Consider the following 20074-nt stretch of genomic DNA (forward strand, 5'->3'; position numbering starts at 1 on the left):
ATAAATGCAGAAGTGTTACCACCATTAAAACAGCAATTACAGCAATTAATTCTCTTTGACAGTGTGCTTGTAGACTCCTAATGTAGCATATTATACTTTACACCATTTTTTACATGCAACCATATATTAAGTACTGAGGGAGATAAAACAACCATATCCATTACACACTATCCTAAATTGTTGTTACAGCCATGCATCATACACTTAGTAAAACATTATATACAAGCATATAAACACACGCATACTGTACATACATACACAAACATATATATACACATATATATAAAATCACAATCTATGGAACAACTGTGTGTGTGTGTATGTGATGCACACAATTTTTTGTGTGTGCATTTTGTTTTGTTCAGTTTTTTGGCAAAGCAATTTAACACTCAATGCAAATTACAAACCAATGTTCTAACTAAGATTATAATTGCAAATTAGACCAAAATTCCATTCAAGTGATCTGTTTCGTAATAATAGGAATAATTAGTGGTTTTCTCATTTACATTTATGCATTTAGAATACACTTTTATTCAAAGCAACTTCCAGTGCATATCATGTAGCCTATGCATTTCACTATTATATGCATTTCCTGAGAACTGAACTTGCCGTGACCTTGGTGTTGCTAGCAGCACACTCTTCCAGTTAAGCTACCAAATAAATACATGAATAAATATTTATAATATATTAATATTATTACAATTGTTGCAAAATCCTTCAGTTTATTTCTGTATTTTATTTTTAATTTCCCTTTGTATTTTCACATTGTTTTTCCACTTCTGCATCCAATATGGAAATAACAGGGCAGTGTTTGTGCACTACATCTACTTCATTCACTAATGTATGCAAGTCTCTAGCTATTTGTGCAGTGTCAGCCATGGTCTATAATAAGAAAGCACATTTAAGCCTACAATTAATTTTCATGTGCCTGTGACGTTACTCCACAACAAGAATTGAGCACAGTCATTAGTCAATAATACACCAGTAGTGTGTAATACCAACCCATCCAAAAACCCTGCAGAACACAGAAACAAATGAACTGAAAAATGCTGTAACAAATGAGAAAAATATATGATAAATGGATGTTCAAAAGATATGCTTTAACTTGTCAATATAATTGCTTGTGTTATCGTCCTCCACATTCCCTCAAACTCAACGTCAACCAATAATCAAAATATTAAGTTCCACTTAACTTAGCTTATCAATTATACCAGAGTTACTAGTTAAATTTGCATCTAAAATTGAAACACCCATTGCTATTATAAGAGCAGAAGATGTTGATTCAAATCCATGGCCGTCACACCTCTTTATTATAATGGATTTTCTTATAATGATTCAGGTTTTATTCAAACCCAAGGATCAAATTAATGCACTGTATAAAAGTGCCCCCCAAAAAAATCAATGTCTCCAGGATTGCTCAACAACACATTACAGCACAGACTTTAAGTGCTTTTTGACTCCAGGCACATTGATCTTTCACTAGAATCAAAGAAAAAAAACATACCAACTAAAGACTCATCATAAACAGAGCAGGTAGAGCTTATGGTCAGGGAATGAACTACATTTCTCTTCATGTGTGTGTGTGTATATGGGTGTAGAACCGTAATTTCACACAAGCCCATAACGTATATATGACTTTTCTTCTTCGTGTGTGTGTATATGGGTGTAGAACCGTATGTGCACACTAACCTGGTTGACCGGCTCGTTAAAATTTGTGATAAGCCCTGCACGGAGAGATGACTTTTCTTCTTCTGAGAGAGCACTTGAGAAGAGAGAGAGAAATACAGAAAATAAAAAATACATTTCAAATGAAACATTTTGAATGGAACCTAGATTTTAATCACTGCAGTTCCAGCTGACACTAATTTAGTTACGATAATAACGCAGAAATCACTGTAACAAAACAAAACTCCATGTAATTTCACATTAGCCAGTGATTTTCTTAATGGGATGTTATTAGTCATTAGACTGAGATTTTGCTGGTGTGCTTTGACATAAAAGTGATAATGGTTCTATGTGGGCGATGAAGACATCTCTGAAACGAACATCACATTCATCTCAGAGTTAAAGCAACAACCTTGATAGAAAAGTCTAGAAATGGCACTGAAGAATCAGATGTACTTACTGGGGTGCAACTCTTCTCCAGTAGCGATCAATACCGTTCTTGAAATAAAGGACAGCTAGCCATCTCACATTGACGTCCAGCAAGTGATTATTGAAGATGCTCTGAACAAGACCAAAGAGAAAGAGTGAGAAATGAACCTATAAACCCAAAAACAATCAAACTTTGGGGTGAAGTGAAAAGTTGAATTGTCATACTTTGTTCTATAAATAGTAACAAGCCACCATATGAACTGCATTAAGTTTGGGGTCGGTAATATATTTGACTTTTTTTTTTTTATGTAAAAAATGCTCACCAAGGCTGCATTTATTTGATAAAAAATTAAGAAACAGCAATTTTGTAAAAAAAAAAAAAAAAAAAAAAAAAACAAAATAACTGTTTTCTATTGTAATATACATTAAAATGCAATTTATTCCTGTGATGGTAAAGCTGAATTTTCAGCATCATTACTCCAGTCTTCAGTGTCACATAATCCTTCAGAAATCATTCTTAATTTAGTATTCAAGAAATGTATGTGACCCTGGACCGTCTTAAGTCACTGGGGTATATTTATAGCAATAGCCAAAAATACATTGTATGGGTCAAAATTAGGCGGATGAAGGGGAGTGTCTGATGGGTTTTTTTTATTTTGTTTCTTTTTAAATCAAAGTCATTTTTTGCACTTCAATTTGACACCACTAGTGCCAGAACTTACTTACATCACCTTTAAAAATATGCAACAATGTGCAAAAAAGAGGATTTATGCAATTCCTGAGGTGAGGTGAAGCAAGTTAGGTTAGCGAGGCAAAGGTCCAACACTGAATAATTAAAGGTCTATTCTACAGAGGAGTGAGTTTCGAGGTTTAATCCAGCATGCATTGTCCGGAATAAGAGCACGGGGAGCGAGGAGCAGGCCAAGGAAAGCTAATGCTCATTGATAAATATGTAGTAGCAGCTGCGTTCAAGAGGGAGCAGCTCTGACGCAGGGCCACCAAACCCCCAAACCCCACACCCGGCTGCTCAGAGACCAGGGCTCATTCCACTCTGCCAGATAAGAGTCCACACAGAGACCCATTTCCTACACAAGATGATGAGCATTGGGTAATAAATTACCAAGGATAACCAAGAGGAAGAAATCTTTGTTAAAACAATAGCAATGAAGGCGCAATAACCAGCTCTGTTATGCAAACGGACACTTATTGCTTTCTAAATGTGATGGGTGAATATCATATCAATAGACAGCTGACAAGTAAACATGACTCAAAAAAAAAAAAAAAACCTGACTCGCAGCCTCCGTGTAATTCACCTCCAGGTCAGCGAAAGCACCATTTGGGTAGACGAATGAGCTAAACGCGAGTCCATAAAAATCAGGCTGATTTCTTTGGGTGACAGCAGGTTGGCTCAAATACAAACAGATACGAGAGGCTGATGGGACGTGACAGCCATTCTTATAGCGCTACAGTCAAAAGTTGATGCCTGCAGAAATCATCAAAGGAAAAAACTCTGCTGATACGTAGAATTGTGTTCCATTCCTTTGCAATCCTATTTCATGCTAAACCTCAATAACGAAGGAGACTGTGCCAAGTGCCAAGGCTTAAAGGATTTGAGAGGACATCTACACCACCACAGCCAGTGCTGTATGACAACACAGACGCGGCTGAGTCCCCTCAGGGGACAAGAGGGGTTGGACAGGCCAGGCCTCAGGGTCCAGAGACACCTCATCCTTTGAAAGAACAAGAGGAGATTTAGTCATACACAACCACAAGAGCAGAAACTGGCATTTCTGCAAATCCTGAAGATTTTTCTTTGTTCTGAATAAGGATGTCAAAAGTACAGAGCTGCCCTAAGGCCGAGTAGGCAGAGTAAAATATTTTTTTTTTTTTTAAAAGTATGATAAACTGTGCCCACTTTTTCTTAATCTGCACTCTCACTCACAGATTTGTGCACCCTTAATTTAAAAATCTCTGAGAAAGCCTAATAATCAATGCGTGTGGACCATTTTTATGGGTAATTAAGTACCAAATTAGAAAAGACAAAAAAATATCATTTTACAGCCCATTTATTCTTAAATCACCAAATTAATGTTTTTTATATAGCATTATATAGCACATAATATTGAAAATTAAGGCTGGGAGATGTGTCCAAAAAACTTATGATAAAATTTTTCATATCAGTCGATATCAATAATTATCACAATAAATTTCATATCTTTATTTCTTTCAATTTTATAGGCAGATTTTTGCTCCTGAGTGAAACTTGTAGAAGGCAGACCATTAATTGTGGTTTTAACATAACATGACAAACAATTCACGTTTTTGAATTCTTTACACTTTTCCAGTATTTACCTTAAAATAAACGTCTTAACAGAAAAAATGATTTCTTAATTTCAAATCATTAAAAACAGGTCTGATTTGATGACGTGTATCTTCAACACAGTTTACAGTGAAGGCTGCAATATTAATAATATTACATTTGTTATCAATTAGGAATGCACATTTGACGGCAGATTGAGTTGACCGTAGTAGTAGCTTGAGTTAGGAATCCAGGATGCAGATGTAAATTTATGTTCATTACAAAAACGGTAACATCTGTAAAAATTGTAACAACCTCAATTTTATATGGTGAAATTGAATTGTTCTGACTGTTTGAGTTTTATTCAAATTAACCACTGGTCTTCCATAGTAGCATACATTTAGATCATGATAATAGCCACAGTTAAAACCACACATACAGCACCTCAATACCATGGTAAAAATGTATCTATATGGTTTCTAGGTATTTGTATTGAAAAACAATAGTCTAATACATTTAGTATAAATGCACAAAAGCTATAGCTTAAACACAAAACACTGTAATTATATTCCATTACTCATTTAATACATGTCTACATTAAAAAAAAATATATAATAAAATTCTATATGAATATCACGCATTTCTGCCACAATACCACAGTGCAGTTAGTCGCTTGAGCGAGATTATCAGCGAGTAAACGCATCTGCTCTAGTGAGCTCGTGCTGCGCTGCCGTTTGAACTGAGTCGAGCAGATAAATGCTTCATGTGGCCTGGTGCAAATGAGTAACGCCGTTTCATTCTGCTTTTGGCCCATAAACATTATATCGGACATTTATCAAACTCGTTATCGTTTTATCAAGGAAATTTAAATCACAATAATTATCGTTATCGTTTTATCTCCCAGCCCTACAGATCATTATAGTTCAAATTAAGCATTTTCCTTTGTGTTCCAGAAGCTTAACCTACTAACTCAACATAGAAATCACATGCTAGATTTTGTGATCAAGCATTGCGGAAGGGGGACAGAAAGTGATTCTACAAAGTGATACTTCAGTAAAGATACCAGACTTTGAACTGTATGTGTAGTACAGAGAAGCGACTCAATTCGGTGATGAGAGCTAGCTATATGTTTTAATTTATAGTAAGCATGCAATGAAACTTCACCCTATATATTTTTTAAATGCATGTTACAGCTCTTAATGTGAACAACAAAACTCACCACTAACGTTATTTCACAAATATTTTAATGCCTTCTTATATTTGTTTTATTTAACAGCATCAAGAGTGGTGAAATTGTATTAACTGGTACTGACCCTAGTCCTTAATCAGCCTTCTGCTCCTCGTGCCAATGAAAACTCAAGCTCAAACCAAAACATATCATGCCCCGGGACAGCACAGTCTCCACTGTAAACACAACAAAGTGGTTCAAATGTCCTCCCCATCTGCCTCTGTTCAGCATCTGAAAGGTGGCCAGATACATTTACATAAAACTGGAAAAGCTCACCTCTAAAGATGAAAACAAGAACTCGGGGTGTTTGTAAGGAGATAAACCATGTCATGTAACAGAATTATACGCCCTGCGTTCAGAAGCATTTAACCTCTGCGCAGCTCAAAGAGCAAGACTAATTCATCTGCAACCAGTATGAAGTGTAAAATATAAATTTCACATTTCAAATAAATTAGCCCATGTGCCAGTGCAGAGGACGAAAAAAATAAATTGCATATGATTATGAAAATGATTTGGATTCAGCATGCAAAATCAATGCCCTCCTGGACCACTTAGACCAGTGTTGTTTGGTTCGTCATCACTCCTGACATCCCTTAAGAACTGCTGCATACTTCATTGGTTTAAAAAGCTTAATATTTCTTTTTTTTATTTTGTATTAAAAGTGCTCATAAATAAAACAGTGGCCTGGCATGAAATGCAAAATGAGTCATGACAGCTAATGGCCATCTGGTGAGGATGTCAGCCCATAGCTCAGGTGGAGCAGCCTCCAACTAAATCTCCCTCAGTGTCACGGTCCCACGGCCAAGAGACCACAAGGGTCATTTCTACTATGGGGCACGTTTTCATGTGCCCATCATGTGTCTTCAAGCATAATTAGGATAAAATATTAAATTACTTTTAAAGATGGAAATCATATTGATACATTTATTTTCAAAATAAAGTAAAAATTAAGGGGAATTTGGACTTTTCAACACTAAAACCTGTGAATTTATTAAGAAATGTTGAATTACTCATGATTTATTCTTTACTGTAATAAAACAAAAAAAAATTTAACTAAAATAATTTTTCACTTTAAAAAATGATCATTAAAAATATTTCACTAGACTTTAATATTCTTGGTAACACTTTACAATAAGGATCATTACTTAACATTAGTTAACTACTTTAGTTAACATGAACTGAGAATGAACAATACTTCTACACCATTTATTAATCTTACTGTTAATTTCAACATTTACTAATGCATTATTAAAATCAAAAGTTGTGCTTGTTAACATTAGTTAATGCACTGTGAGTTAACATGAACTAACAGTAAACGACTGCATTTTCATTAACTAACATTAACAAAGATTAATAAATACAGTAATAATTGTATTGTTCATTGTTTGTTCATGTTATTTAAAGGGGTCCTATTTACTTTTTAACATAATTTACATTATTAAAATACCTTTCTCCCCAGCCTGGCACAAACAGCTTGATTAGTTCCTGCTTTGATGAAGGCCCGCCTTCCGAAAAACGAAATGTGTTGTGATCGGTTAGCTGTCCCAGTGCGTTGTGATTGGAGAACAGCTTAGACTGTGTTTCAGTACTGCCCCGCCCCTTGCCAAAGCAGCAAGTTCCGTCTGCTCGAAAATATCGAATACTGCCATATCAATTAAAACCACAATAATACCCAAAAAAAACTGAAAAAAAAATATCAATAAAAGTATAGAATCGTGATATTTTGTTTGGTGATACTGTATCGATTCTCAAAAACTGAATATCGATATGTAAAAAAAAAAAATAATCATACAAGATTCATGGCAGTTGTTTCGTTTTGAATTTATATCCCGACCACTAGATGGCAGTCTTCATCTCTGAGCAAATCCTGAGTGACAGGAAATACTAGCATAAAGGCACACCACTAATGTTAGCATTAACATAGTTCGCTGCTAGTAATAAAGGAGGAAAGAATGGTCCCAGATCCTGTTTCGGTGTACAAAGCTGAAGTGTGCCGTCATTTGGGCTTTTGTGGTAACGTCCATTGTGGGACCATGGCAGTAAAATGTAACCATATTCTTTTATGATATTAATATTTGTAATGTCCCCTGGCTTTAAGCAACGACATAGAGTTCACTAATGACATCATACTTCAAGAAGTGACATCATTTTGGCAAGAAAACAACAAACCTAAGTAGATATTAATGGCTTTTATTTTATTTTTTTTAATTCCGGAATGCTTTGTAGTATTAGTCACACTTTATAAGAAATGACCCCATTACTGTTCTGCCCTCAGTGGAAATGTGCAGCAGGTTAGAAACAGAAGATGGATGAAATGGATCAGACTTTTGTGCTGTGGTGGTCTGTACTCAAGCCAAGATGATTATTCAGTCTCTCTGAGGGGAAAGTAATTGTTATGCAGGCTCTTGTGGTGTCTAGCTCTAGGGGTTGGCAATATGACCAAAATCATAAACAATTTAATGCCTTAAATGTAAACTATTATTTCGGACACAAATCTACATGTATGGTCAAAACAAACAAACGGCAAACAAAAGTCTGGCATCAGTACAAAACAGCTTCACATTATGTAAAACCTGAATTAAAAAAAGAAAAAAAAATCTTACCAGATAAGCTATTTTACACAAACCTGCAACAGAACATCAGCTGAAATCCATACCAATGTGCAAAGTTGATTTGCTTTATATAAAATCACTTGTACAATATGTTTTTTGACATGTCACCAGCCCCAGCTGAAATGCATCACAGAAGTAAAAACGGTAAAAGCCTAATACAAAATGATAACCTACATTCCCACATTTATGTTGTACTACTGCAACACTAAACTGCTCATATTGAGGCTGTATGGAGCAGATTCTCACCAGCAGCACTGAGTAGAAGCCAGGCTGGGTCTCCCATTGGCGAAGCTGCTCCTCTGCAGGCTTCAGCACAGCTGTGTCCTGACTGGTGGCCTGGGTCAAAGCCTGCAGCACCACTGAGCTGGCGCTCTGGATGTCCATTAGGTAAAGCTGCAGACACAAACAGAGCACACAATACGGTTCATTTACTATCTTAATAGACTGGAATCCTGACAAATCATAGTTAACTTCGCTACCCGCCAGAGACCTTTGCTTTTATGAAACATTTAAAATAATACTGGAGTTCTTTACCTACCATACGTTAACTACAGCCTGTACTTACAGTAAAATACAGCTAAACTCAATAATATACAAACAGTTCGATTTTAAAACTAAAAGTCTGTTACATTGATATGCAAGAGAATCTATTTAATGACGAGTTTTATTTTTACCAGCATCACAAAATAATATAATATACTTTTTAAAATCAGATTTACACTACCGTTTAAATTATTAAAATTTAAAGAAACTCTATTTAAATATATTTTAAAACATAATGGATTCCTGCATTGGCAAAGATACATTTCAGCTGTTGTTGTTTTTTTTTTTTAAAGAAGAAGTGTCACATGGTCCTTCATGATTCATTCTAATAAGCTGATCTGGTGCTCAAGAAACATTTTTTATCATTACCAAATATTTAAATAAATTAATAAATAAATAAAGGTGTGTTGTTTAATGTTTTGTGGAAACTGTGGTATTTATCCCATGATTCTTTTGTTGAACAGAAAAATGTAAAGAATCTTTTGTAATGTTAACATCACTTTTATTGTGACTTCATGCATTCTTGCAGAATAAAAATATACATTTTCTTAAAATTAAAAATTTACTGATCCCAAACTTCTGATTGACAGTGTGTATAACATATATAATATACCTTAGGTTTGCTTAACAAAAAAAAAAAAAAAAAAAAAAAGTGTTACCATCTTTATAACAATTTATTTATTATTTTACAATGCTTAAACTATCAAATATCAAGTAATTCTTGCCTTTTCTTACAAAACCCTGGAAACTAGACAACATTTACATTATTTTGTGATGTACTCTAATAAGCAAAATTCAAAACCATGATTTTCGATGTCACACAAAATCAAATATTTATGTTTGGAAGGCATAAACAGCAGTATGTGAAGACTTGATGAGCCTGATGGATAAAAGACAGTTCTGTCATCTGTTCCTAAAATCCTGGTGAAAAACATACTAAAATCTGCATCATAAACCCAGGCTTGTGTTATTTTATTTCATCCAGGAAAATAACATCAAGTTGGAAAACTTTGCTGTGCAACTCTGCCCCCTATTGGTGCAAAGCATAAACTGACCATGTTTTTTTCAGGGACCTGTTCTGAATAATGCCAAAACCAAGACTAGTACAGCAGCAGTTGGCTTTAGAGGTTTCCCATCTCATAGACAAACAGGAGATAGTCGGTTAAATGGCATCCATGCTGTAATAGGAATGAGTCCCATTTTTTAAATCACTGGTAAATAAAGCACAGATGCTGTGCATTTCCAATTATGAGCTCAAAAGCATTTGCCTCATGTGCTGCAGAAAGAATACACAGTTATAAGCAATGCTTGAAATACAAACTCATAGTTTTTAGCGGTGATGTGTTAGTTCTAGACAGTCTTGTGTGTAAAGACCTTATACAGTCTATGGTAAAGACACAAGCACTCCATCTTTGGTGCACACATCTCATCTGATTTTAAATTAAAGATCTTTGTGCAAACTGCTAATTTATGAACCTGTCCACTTCCCTGTACATACCAGATATTAGATCACCTGCAAACTATAGAATGTAGGTTTGCGGATTCAGATCTGGGAAGTGCATAGAAAATGAATGTTCATGCCAACAAAAAAAGGTCAAAGGATCTTGCTTCAGGTTCAGCTGCTTGAGCAGAATGTCATCTGGATTTGAGGTTTTGTGACATATATTTCACTGGCCTGGCCTTTAAAACATAACATGTAAGCTGTGATCAGAAGTAGCCTATATATGTCAAACATTACAAAGCCACAAGAGACAAATCTGACATGAGGTCAAGCCTCATCGGTCCCTGCTGGCAGATGTTATACAAGCACACGATTCTGGGGGACAAAAGCATGTTTCTCCGCTGATACATAAAATGCATTGCAGGAAGCATTAATAACAACTTTCTATTATAATTATGTAATTATATATACACACAATACATACTGTTTTCCAATGTATGTAATTGTCAGGCCAAGCAAATCACAATAAAAAAAAAATAACCAACAAAAATTTAAATGTGAAATTTTAAAATTAAAAATAAATCAATATTTTAAAATCTCAGGTTCGGAAATCACATATTCTAAAATCTCCGGAAATCACTATTTTAAAATCTCCTATTACTTGCACTATATCATTTAAAAAAAATTAACAAAATCTCCTATTACTTGCAGGTTTTCATGTAACAGAAATTAACAATTGAACACTACTGTTTGGGTTGAGGTGAGTAAATATTTCTATATTTTTTTAACACTTTTATTTAGCAAGGATAAAAGCAAGCAAAGTAAACCGATCAAAAGTGACCATATTTCTAATTTAAATCACTTCTGTTCTTTAGAACTTTCTATTCATCAACGAATCCCAAAACATATCTTGGTTTCCACAAAAATATTAAACAACAACACAATTGGTTTCAACATTGATAATAATAAGAAATGTTTCTTGAGCAGTAAATAAGCATATTAGAATGATTTTTGAAGGATCATATGACATTGAAGACCGGAGTAATGACTGTTGAATATTCAGCTTTGCCATCAAAGGAATAAATCACTCGAATGTTAGTGTTTTTAATGCATTTGATAAAAATAAATGTAGTCTTGGTGAGCATAAGAGACATTTTTGGAAAAGATTTAATAAATAATAATAGTCTTACCAACCCCAAACTTTTGAATGCTAGGGTGAACTGGATTCACAAATTGCTGATATTCAATTAATATTTAACATATTATTGTATAATTCATTTCAAAAATCTTGAAAAGAGAATGTTTATTATGCTTTAACAAGGCTACAGGAACATTTTGAAACAGACATAAGAGGAACTACCACTACTGTTCAGTGACCAAATGGGCCTGGTTTTCAGCCAATGCTGATCAAATAGTGATATATCAAATGATTAACCAACCGGGCTGATATATCGATCTAGTACTTTCAGGGAAAAGGCTGACAATGAACACAAACATTCAATAACACTCTCTTTGTGTGCTCTTAAAACACATCCCAACATCTGAGGATAGTTCAGAATCACATCACTGAAGACATGTCAGATCTAAATGACTGACAGATTACACGTGGACTGACTATAAGAGAACATGAAAGTCTTCGCTGATCTAAAATCAGCCTCAAAACCAAAACATATTTTGCATTATACCCAAGTACAGTCATGGCCAAAAGTTTTAGAAGTGACATAAATTTCGTGTTTTGCAAAGTTTGCCGCTTAAGCTGTTGTGGTGTTCATTCACATTGTTTCTAGATTACTGTTTAGAGTGTGATGAGATGTCATTGGCCAAAAAATGAATTTCACAAAAACAATTAATAAAATTTCATTTTTTTGATCCTTACACAAAATGACCAGCTAAAATTAACTGACTAATCATATCAGCAGAACATGTGAAAGTGTGAATGAGTACTATTCAGATGAAATCACTAGAGCAGACTGATTGCTATAAAAAGGCGGGAAGAAGCACTTCCAATCATCGTGTTCTTGTTTGCAATGGTTACCTCCAAAAGAAACACATGCAGCCATCATCGCTTTGCATCAAAATGGCCTCACATGCAAGAAAATTGCTACAAAAAAAATATTGCACCTGAAAGAACCATTTACCGGATCAACAAGAACTTCAAGGAGAGAGGTTCGACTGCAGTGAAGAAGAGTGTCCGGCAAGCGCCAGGACCGTCTCCTCCTGAGGAGTGAGCTGCACGCACAGTGAGGCCAAGATTTTTGGACAACAGCCTGGTTTCAAGAAGGGCAGCAAAGAAGCCACTTCTCTTCAAGAAAAACGTCAAGGACAAATTAAATTCTGCAGGAAGTACAAGGATTGGAGAGCAGAAGGCTGGTGCAAAGATTTTTTCTCTGATGAAGCTCTGTTTGGGACATCGGAAGAATCAATTGTGTTGTGCCAACAGTGAAGCATCCTGAGACCATCCATGTGTGGGGTTGCTTTTCAACCAAGGGAGTGGGCTTTCTCATAATTCTGCCCCAAAACACTGCCAGGAATAAAGAATGGTTTCAAAACGTCCAGCAAGAGCGACTTCTTCCAACGATCCATTAAACAATTTGGTGATGATCTGTGCATTTTCCAGCATGGAGCACCATGCCACAAAGTAAGAGTGATTAAGAAGTAGCTCATAGATCATTACATTGATCTCAATCCCATAGAGAACCTGTGGTCAGTCCTCAAAAGGCGAGAGGACAAGCAGAAGCCCACAAATTGTGATCAACTCCGAGAACTAATATTAAGCCAAGAATGGATCGGCATCAGTCAGGATTTGGCCCAGAAGCTAATATCCAGCATGCCAGAGTGAAGTGCAGAGGTTATGAAGAACAAGGCTCAACGTTGTAAATATTGACTCATTTTTTACCAATAAAAACCTTTAAAACTTATGCTTTTTTTTAGTATACCATGGAAACATGTGAAAAAATAATCTACAAATACTGAACCGGCAAACTTTCCAAAACACAAAATTTGTGTCACTGCCAGCCCAAAACCTTTGGCCATGACTGTATCATCAACCTTCATCAGTAGGTCAACACAACAGCACGAGTGGACAGATCTAGAATAATACATGTCCACGTGCACGTGAACAGATCTGTATTACGCATTCATAACTGCAGCAGCAGAATAATGAATGTCTTCGAGATTCTTCTCGGCCTGCTGTTGTATGAAACCACTGAACTGTACACATAAGACATGATTTGTGAAATAGAGAACGGCGCATGTGTGAAACATTAAGTCGTTACGGTATCATAATAACGATATAAAATTATACGGAAACATGCCAATCATTCTTAACATCATACTGCCAAATCTGTCTGCGGCCATCTGCTAAAAATAACGTCTCAGTGAAGCGAATTATGATCAGTCCTTCGGAATGTGAATTAATCCCAGTGATATGAAATATCCACACTCCAACAAAAGCAGAGAAACATCTAGTATGTAACTGTTAGCTTGGTGGCTAAAGAAACTCTACTGTCACGCATGTTGGCCTACAGAGCAAATTGAAGTATTTAACATTACAAATTACTTCAGTTGGATGAGTTTTGAGGCACCAAAACATCACTTAAAGCTGCTGTTCTTGTTGACGTACCTTCCGCAAATATGTCAATGCCGGGTGAGATCAAAAAACAGTTCGCAGTCGGCTCTAAACACAGCGCGCACACGTTGTGAGGATGGCGCCATCCACAGTGCCTCCTGTCGCACTAAAATGACGTAATCACACATCCAAACGTTCATTTAAAGTTTTGAGTTTTTTCACAAAGGTTTCTTAAGAAAACACTCACACTTGTAGATTTCTTATGTAAAGTAGAACATTTAAACAAATTACTAAGAATAATTAATAATAAAAATGTACCACTTTTTTGAAGAAATATGATGAGACCTCTTTTTTGTATTTATTTATTTATTCCTGCTGTTTGTAGACTTTACAAATTATTTGGTACAAAAGCCCTGCCAAAAAAAAAAAAAAAAAAAAAAAAAAAAAAAACACCTGAAAGATAGAAAATTAATTTGTGAAGTTGTGATTGTTGATAATGAGATTGTTGATGTTGGGATTGATAATACAAAAACTAAAATGATAATTAAAATGTATTAGAATATTTTGTTAATACCCCTGTGATATTTCGTAGATATGGCTGTTTTTGTGTTTAGGTGATTCTTTTGAGGCTGTGTAAATATTTTTTAAGATGTTTTTAATTTTAGTTTATTTATTTATTTAGCCTTTTAGCCGTTTATTTATACAGAAAATAAAGTTAGATTGAAAATTATATACATACAAATATATATATAATTTAATACATATAATACATACAAATACATATTTTATGTTTTCTTAACAATAACAAAAAAGCATAATTTTTTAAAATTTTCAAGCACATTGTGCATTGCACTGACAATTCTTTATTAATAATAACAATGATTCTTGAAACACGCTATAATGTCTCAGAATGATAATAATTTCATCATACATGAGTGTAGTTGCATTTATTGTCCAGCAGGTGACGCACAACCACAACAATACTTCATTCTGCAGTCAACTGCAGCCTATATTGTAAAGAGGTTTCTCATTAAAACCAACCAAGGACCCTGAACTCAAATCACCCATTGGGTGTGTGGTTAAGGTAGTAAAACCTCTGTTTTACATAGTGACTATTGACTATATTAACAGCCTGTGTGTGGTCTGAGGCTGTGCTTGGCTCAAAGAGACTGAAAATCCGTTCTGTGTCAAAACCAGTTTCCCAATGATTGTACTTTGCAAAGAACATCAGATTGAATATTAGTGAAAAGCAAAGTGGGTCACACAGAAAATGAAACCAGATTCAGAAATGTACTTGTGTTATTAAGGGATAACATTTGCAGCCTGGAATGTACCTTTTTCAGGGCATATAATTTTGCCATATAAAAGCACACTGTCAGTTTATGTCAAATATAACTGAATCAATTAATTGAAATATTTTATATTCAAATGTTTTATATATTTTAATATATTAATTGAAATCAAATCAATATCAAATAGGCTACAAAAATATTTAAACTATATTATTGTGTTATTATTATAAAGAACATATCAACTAGCAGTCATTGGAATATTAGCAAGTGTAACCAACATGATTTTGATGATTATTATTATACTTTCAGAATATTACACAGTTCTAAAATTTCTACCTATGGTACATTTTGATATTGTTTTAGAACTATATTTTCACTAAAGTCCTGGTTGAAAAATGACTATGTAAAACCACAACCTGTTAAAGGGGTTTCACAGAAATTGGGGAAAGTCCAACCATGTGTAGAAGACATGTGGATTCATAACTAAAATCATAGCATCACGCAAAGACTTTCTGTCTGATTCATGGTTCAGGGCTTAGAATACAGTAGGCTTTGTTCAGTTTGATGTTACATCATGTTATAAAAGTTGAATTTATCAAACATGCAGGGGGAAAAAAAATCCAGATAGGTGAAAGAATGAAATGTAAAACATCAAATGTCATGTGGCTTAAAAAACTCCACAGAGTAGCTACATAGGCTACCTATTTAATTCCCACTATGCAATTTATTAAATTTAAATAACTTTATTGCCATAAAGTAGCGTGCAAACGTTTCTGCTTTTAAGTGTCATGACATCTAGTGCTGTCTTTACTTTAAAAGACTGAATTTCAGAGACTCAGCAGTTTCTCGCGTTGCCCAGATGTAATCTACTACACGCGTGCCAGCGCGCTGTTTAATTAATGAGCAGGTTTGTGGCTTCTCATGCGTGAGTGGTCAGCACTGAGCTCGCCAGTGTGGCCGGTCTGGGGACGGTCCATGGCAACTGCGCGAGAATGTCCAAGTTCAGCAGAATTTACTATGAGAAAGCAAAGGCTGCCCAGCAGACTAAGAACTGACGACACATTCAGCTCAGCAATAATCTAACTCTGTTATAGACACGTGTTTCTCCTTCCATAAACAGACCGGTTAGTAAATCAAAGCCACGCACACCATAGCGGTTGAATGTCACTGAACTCAAGTAACCCAGTTCAAGGTGACACCATCGCTCTCTCAGCCAATCGGACTCGAGGCAGAATCATGCCGCTGCTGTGCACCAATCAACGGACTGCTTTATTTTTTATCTTGCAAAAACTATTTTAGGAGGCCTAGTTCACACCCAAAAAGAACAAACGGTTAACATCCGAGGCGCTTTAAGCCGCCTCTCATTTTTTTTTCTTTCATCGCTCCACTTTTCTTTCATTCTTCCTTCTCATTTTACTGCTGGGGTGTTGTGCATTGACTAAACAAAGCAACACGTGCCAGCTTTACTCTCATATTCTTTGTCTGTCTGTCTGTCTGTCTGTCTGTCTGTCTGTTTCTCTGTCTGTTTCTCTGTCTGTCAGCATTTCAGAATAGGCCGCATTGTACATTGTTCTGCAATGAAGTCTTCTCCTAAAACAATAAAACACTTGTATGTATTCATGCATTCCCATTCCAACAAGCACAAAATAGTCTCCTTCTAATGGAGCTTGAGAAATCTGCAGTTTCCACAACACAGAGAGCTTGCTGTAACCCCGTAGTTTGACTGTCCCGACACTCCAGGGTGAGAGGGGGCAGTTTCACTTTGATGTCTGTGGGAAAAGTCTACTTTAAGTGGGATTTACTTTATTGTGATTTACAGTAAAGAAAAGAGGAGTCATAAGACAATGATTTGACCCCCAAACATCGCTTGTCTAGGAGTACAGTCTGTGTTGAATATGATTCATAGTGATTTTCTCGGTACTGTCTCACCCCTTTTCTGCAGAGGAAAATGTTGCAATTACTAACCATAATGGGATTCCACAGCTGTAGTCATTTAAGTTCTCAGAAAGCCCGGAATGGTCTCTAGTAAAACATGGCTCTACTGAATCATGTTCTTTGCACGAATCAGTAGAGTTTTTTTTTTTTTTTACTTAGCCTACTTGTTGCTTACTTGTATTTCTGAATACTACGGAGTACACTTTTCCCAAACTCTTCTCGCAGCTTGACACACGCTTCAAGCATGCACTAAAATCACAGAAGCATTACACACATCTCAAAATCAGCTCATTTCACCATAACAGCAGTCATCATTAAACATGCAAGAGTAAGTCGTAAGTCGCACATTTTGTGGATATCTGCAAAAAAATGTAGTTGATTTTTAAGAAAGTCCAACATAGAAAAATGACATCCTTTGCTTTGATCGTGTAAAACAAACATATATATATATATAGGGTACTTTTCATTCATTTTCTTTCAACTTTTTTTCAACTGACAAAATCATTCAGAAAAGGGGGATTTTTTTTACCTTCATCATGTTTGTGGGCGGATGTATCAGTTTGCTTGGAAGTGAAACAGGAATCTTAAAGAAATCAAAGGTGTTATTCATATAAATTACCAGATACTCCTACGTCAACGGTGGGCATGTGCCACGAAGTCTGACAAACAAATCTTTTTAAGCAAGAAATCTTTTGTTTCAGAATCTGAAACTTAACCATTTTTGTGTGAATTGTTTTGCTTGAAAAGTGTGCCAGCTATATTTCTTCAATTTTCCACAATCGCTTAAATTAGATATTTTTTTACCCTTAAAACAATAAGTTCAGATGTCTGAACAATTACTTGTTCACATCAGATTTTAATTTCTTCTTGATTTAAGCAAATTGCATGTGTTTTGGCCCATGTGTGCAAATCAGTAAGTACGATTGACTACAATTTGCACAATAACTAAATGCACATGGCTTGATGATCAAAACAGTTCCTCAGACTCTTCACAACTTCTAAACATTCTTTCATCGTATGAGCCACATGCAACATTTATTTAATTTAATTATTTTGGCAAGTTTACAGAATGTAGGAATGCAATGAAAAAAGATCCACAGTTAAGCCCTGCTAATTTTTTTAATAATAAGAAATGTGTGCTTCTATAGTTGAAGTTACCTATACACTTGTGTCATCGCTAGGACTTCTTTTTACATATGAAGCGTCATTATGCTTTTCATGCATTTCACAGACCTGAAACGCTATGTTCTATTAGGTATAATTTTGAACAGGCTTTTCAGCCAGATCACTTATAGTACACTGAGTACAGAGCCATGCCCTTGGTGCAGTCGTGCCTTACTGAAAGTGATTGAGCAGGGTTTTCATTTTGAGTATGTGTACTCACCACTTCCTTTGCCACCCCCTGCCTGGAACTTTCCTATTGTCTAATCTATACAGCTATTTGATATGTGCAGATATAGTAAGCTATATGCATTTTTTTTATTGTCAAGAGTCCTCAAGCATTTTTAGAGTTTTATTGTCAGGAGTCCTCATGCTCAAGCATTTGTTACCAGTTTCTGAAGCAATATCCCCACTGCATAGCCTTCTTTGCAGTTTTTTTAAGGACATTTTGGCCACACAAATCATATTTAAAAGTTCAAAATATGAATGGTTTTATTTCTTATGATAGTTGTTTGTCTGGTAATCCAACTCATGCCAAAACATCTTCTATTCAAAGGACATTCTTCTCACATTCTTAATGTTCTCCACTTGTTTCCCACGAGAAAGTCTCACAGCACAAATGGGACGAAGTCTAATTTGTGATGTCTAGTTTTATGAAGCCTGAGAGACTCCATTCGCTTGAATGAACAAAGAGATTGTTATGAATCTGGTATTGTTCAGACTCACAGATAGATCTCTGTAACACTCAAGAAGTCAACTGCAAGATGTTTTGCACATCTAGATGATTGTTACCTTCTTAAAGGCATGAAGAAATACAGGATTTCGAATGATGCAGATACCTCTTGTCCCAGACCTCTTGTCACAGGTGTGGTAACCACAAGAAGCTGTTCCTTACAACGGCTGTAACACAGGTAAACTCAGCTAACAAAAATAGGTTTTAAGAATGTTTTGCTAACATTCCTCTTAAGTTATAAAAATGTCACGTCTGAATGTTCTCTGAATGTTCAAAATGGCCAGTTTTTGAAATGTTCAAGAAAGTTTTTTTTGGTTATGTGGCTGTTAAATAATCATTGACATTCCATTGTATTGTTTTGCAATCATCCTTCGAATGTTCACTTTTGAATGTTCTCAGAACATTCTGAAATGAGGACAACACCTTAGTTTATGGACCAATTCTCACTATTAACTAGTTGCTTATTAGCATGCATATTACTAGCATATTTGCTGTTTATACTTATAAAGCACATATTAATGTCTTATTCTGCATGACCGTATTTTAGATCCCTTAATTATACCCTGTACCTAAACGTAAAAACCTTACCATTAATAATAGCAATTAAGATTTTATTGAGGCAGTAGTTAATCGTAGTTATTAGTTAGTTAACAGTGAGAATTGGACCCCAAAATAAAGTGTGACTGAAATAAGTAACATTTTAAAAAAAGATAGGAGAACATCCCAATTAAGACGTTTCAGGGAAAAGTGTTTCATGAACGACGTATAAATAATGTTTTTGTACAACAGAAACTCTGAACTAATATAACATTAATGTTACTGGAAGAACGTTCGTCTATAACATTGAGAGATCCATAAAATACTTTGAACGAATGTTGCATTAATGTTACTGGAAGAACGTTCGTCTATAACATTGAGAGATCCTTGCCAGAATGTTTAGATAATGTTCTCTGTAAGCTGGAAAGGGATTTCGCATTGTGAACAGCTTTTATAAAATGGCAACAGCACTGTAATAAAAAACATCAATGTTCAATAAAAAGATTAACTTGAATTGAACTGATAATTACAGGGATAAAAAACTCTTCCACCAAGCAATACAGGTTTATTATCCTAATTCTAGGCTGTATAATACTACATCTCATATATTATTAGTATGCACAGTCTCAGT

The 20074-nt window shown here is 35.2% G+C and overlaps 1 protein-coding gene across 2 annotated transcripts in view; it reads right to left on the reverse strand.

Moving 5' to 3' along the window:
• ipo11 (importin 11) overlaps positions 1-13971 on the reverse strand; it is a 131905-nt gene extending 117934 nt beyond the window's left edge. For both annotated transcript variants that reach the window (XM_042762477.1, XM_042762476.1), the window contains exons 1-4: positions 13840-13971; positions 8480-8626; positions 2126-2226; positions 1690-1762 (exon numbers count right to left, since the gene is read on the reverse strand). In XM_042762477.1, coding sequence (XP_042618411.1) covers positions 1690-1762; positions 2126-2226; positions 8480-8617 — 312 coding nt within the window. In that variant the 5' untranslated portion in view covers positions 8618-8626; positions 13840-13971. The remainder of the gene's footprint in view (positions 1-1689; positions 1763-2125; positions 2227-8479; positions 8627-13839) is intronic.
• Between the last annotated feature and the right edge of the window lie 6103 nt (positions 13972-20074).

This window comes from Cyprinus carpio, chromosome A8 (genome assembly GCF_018340385.1).
Source record: "Cyprinus carpio isolate SPL01 chromosome A8, ASM1834038v1, whole genome shotgun sequence".
Lineage (NCBI taxonomy): Eukaryota > Metazoa > Chordata > Actinopteri > Cypriniformes > Cyprinidae > Cyprinus > Cyprinus carpio.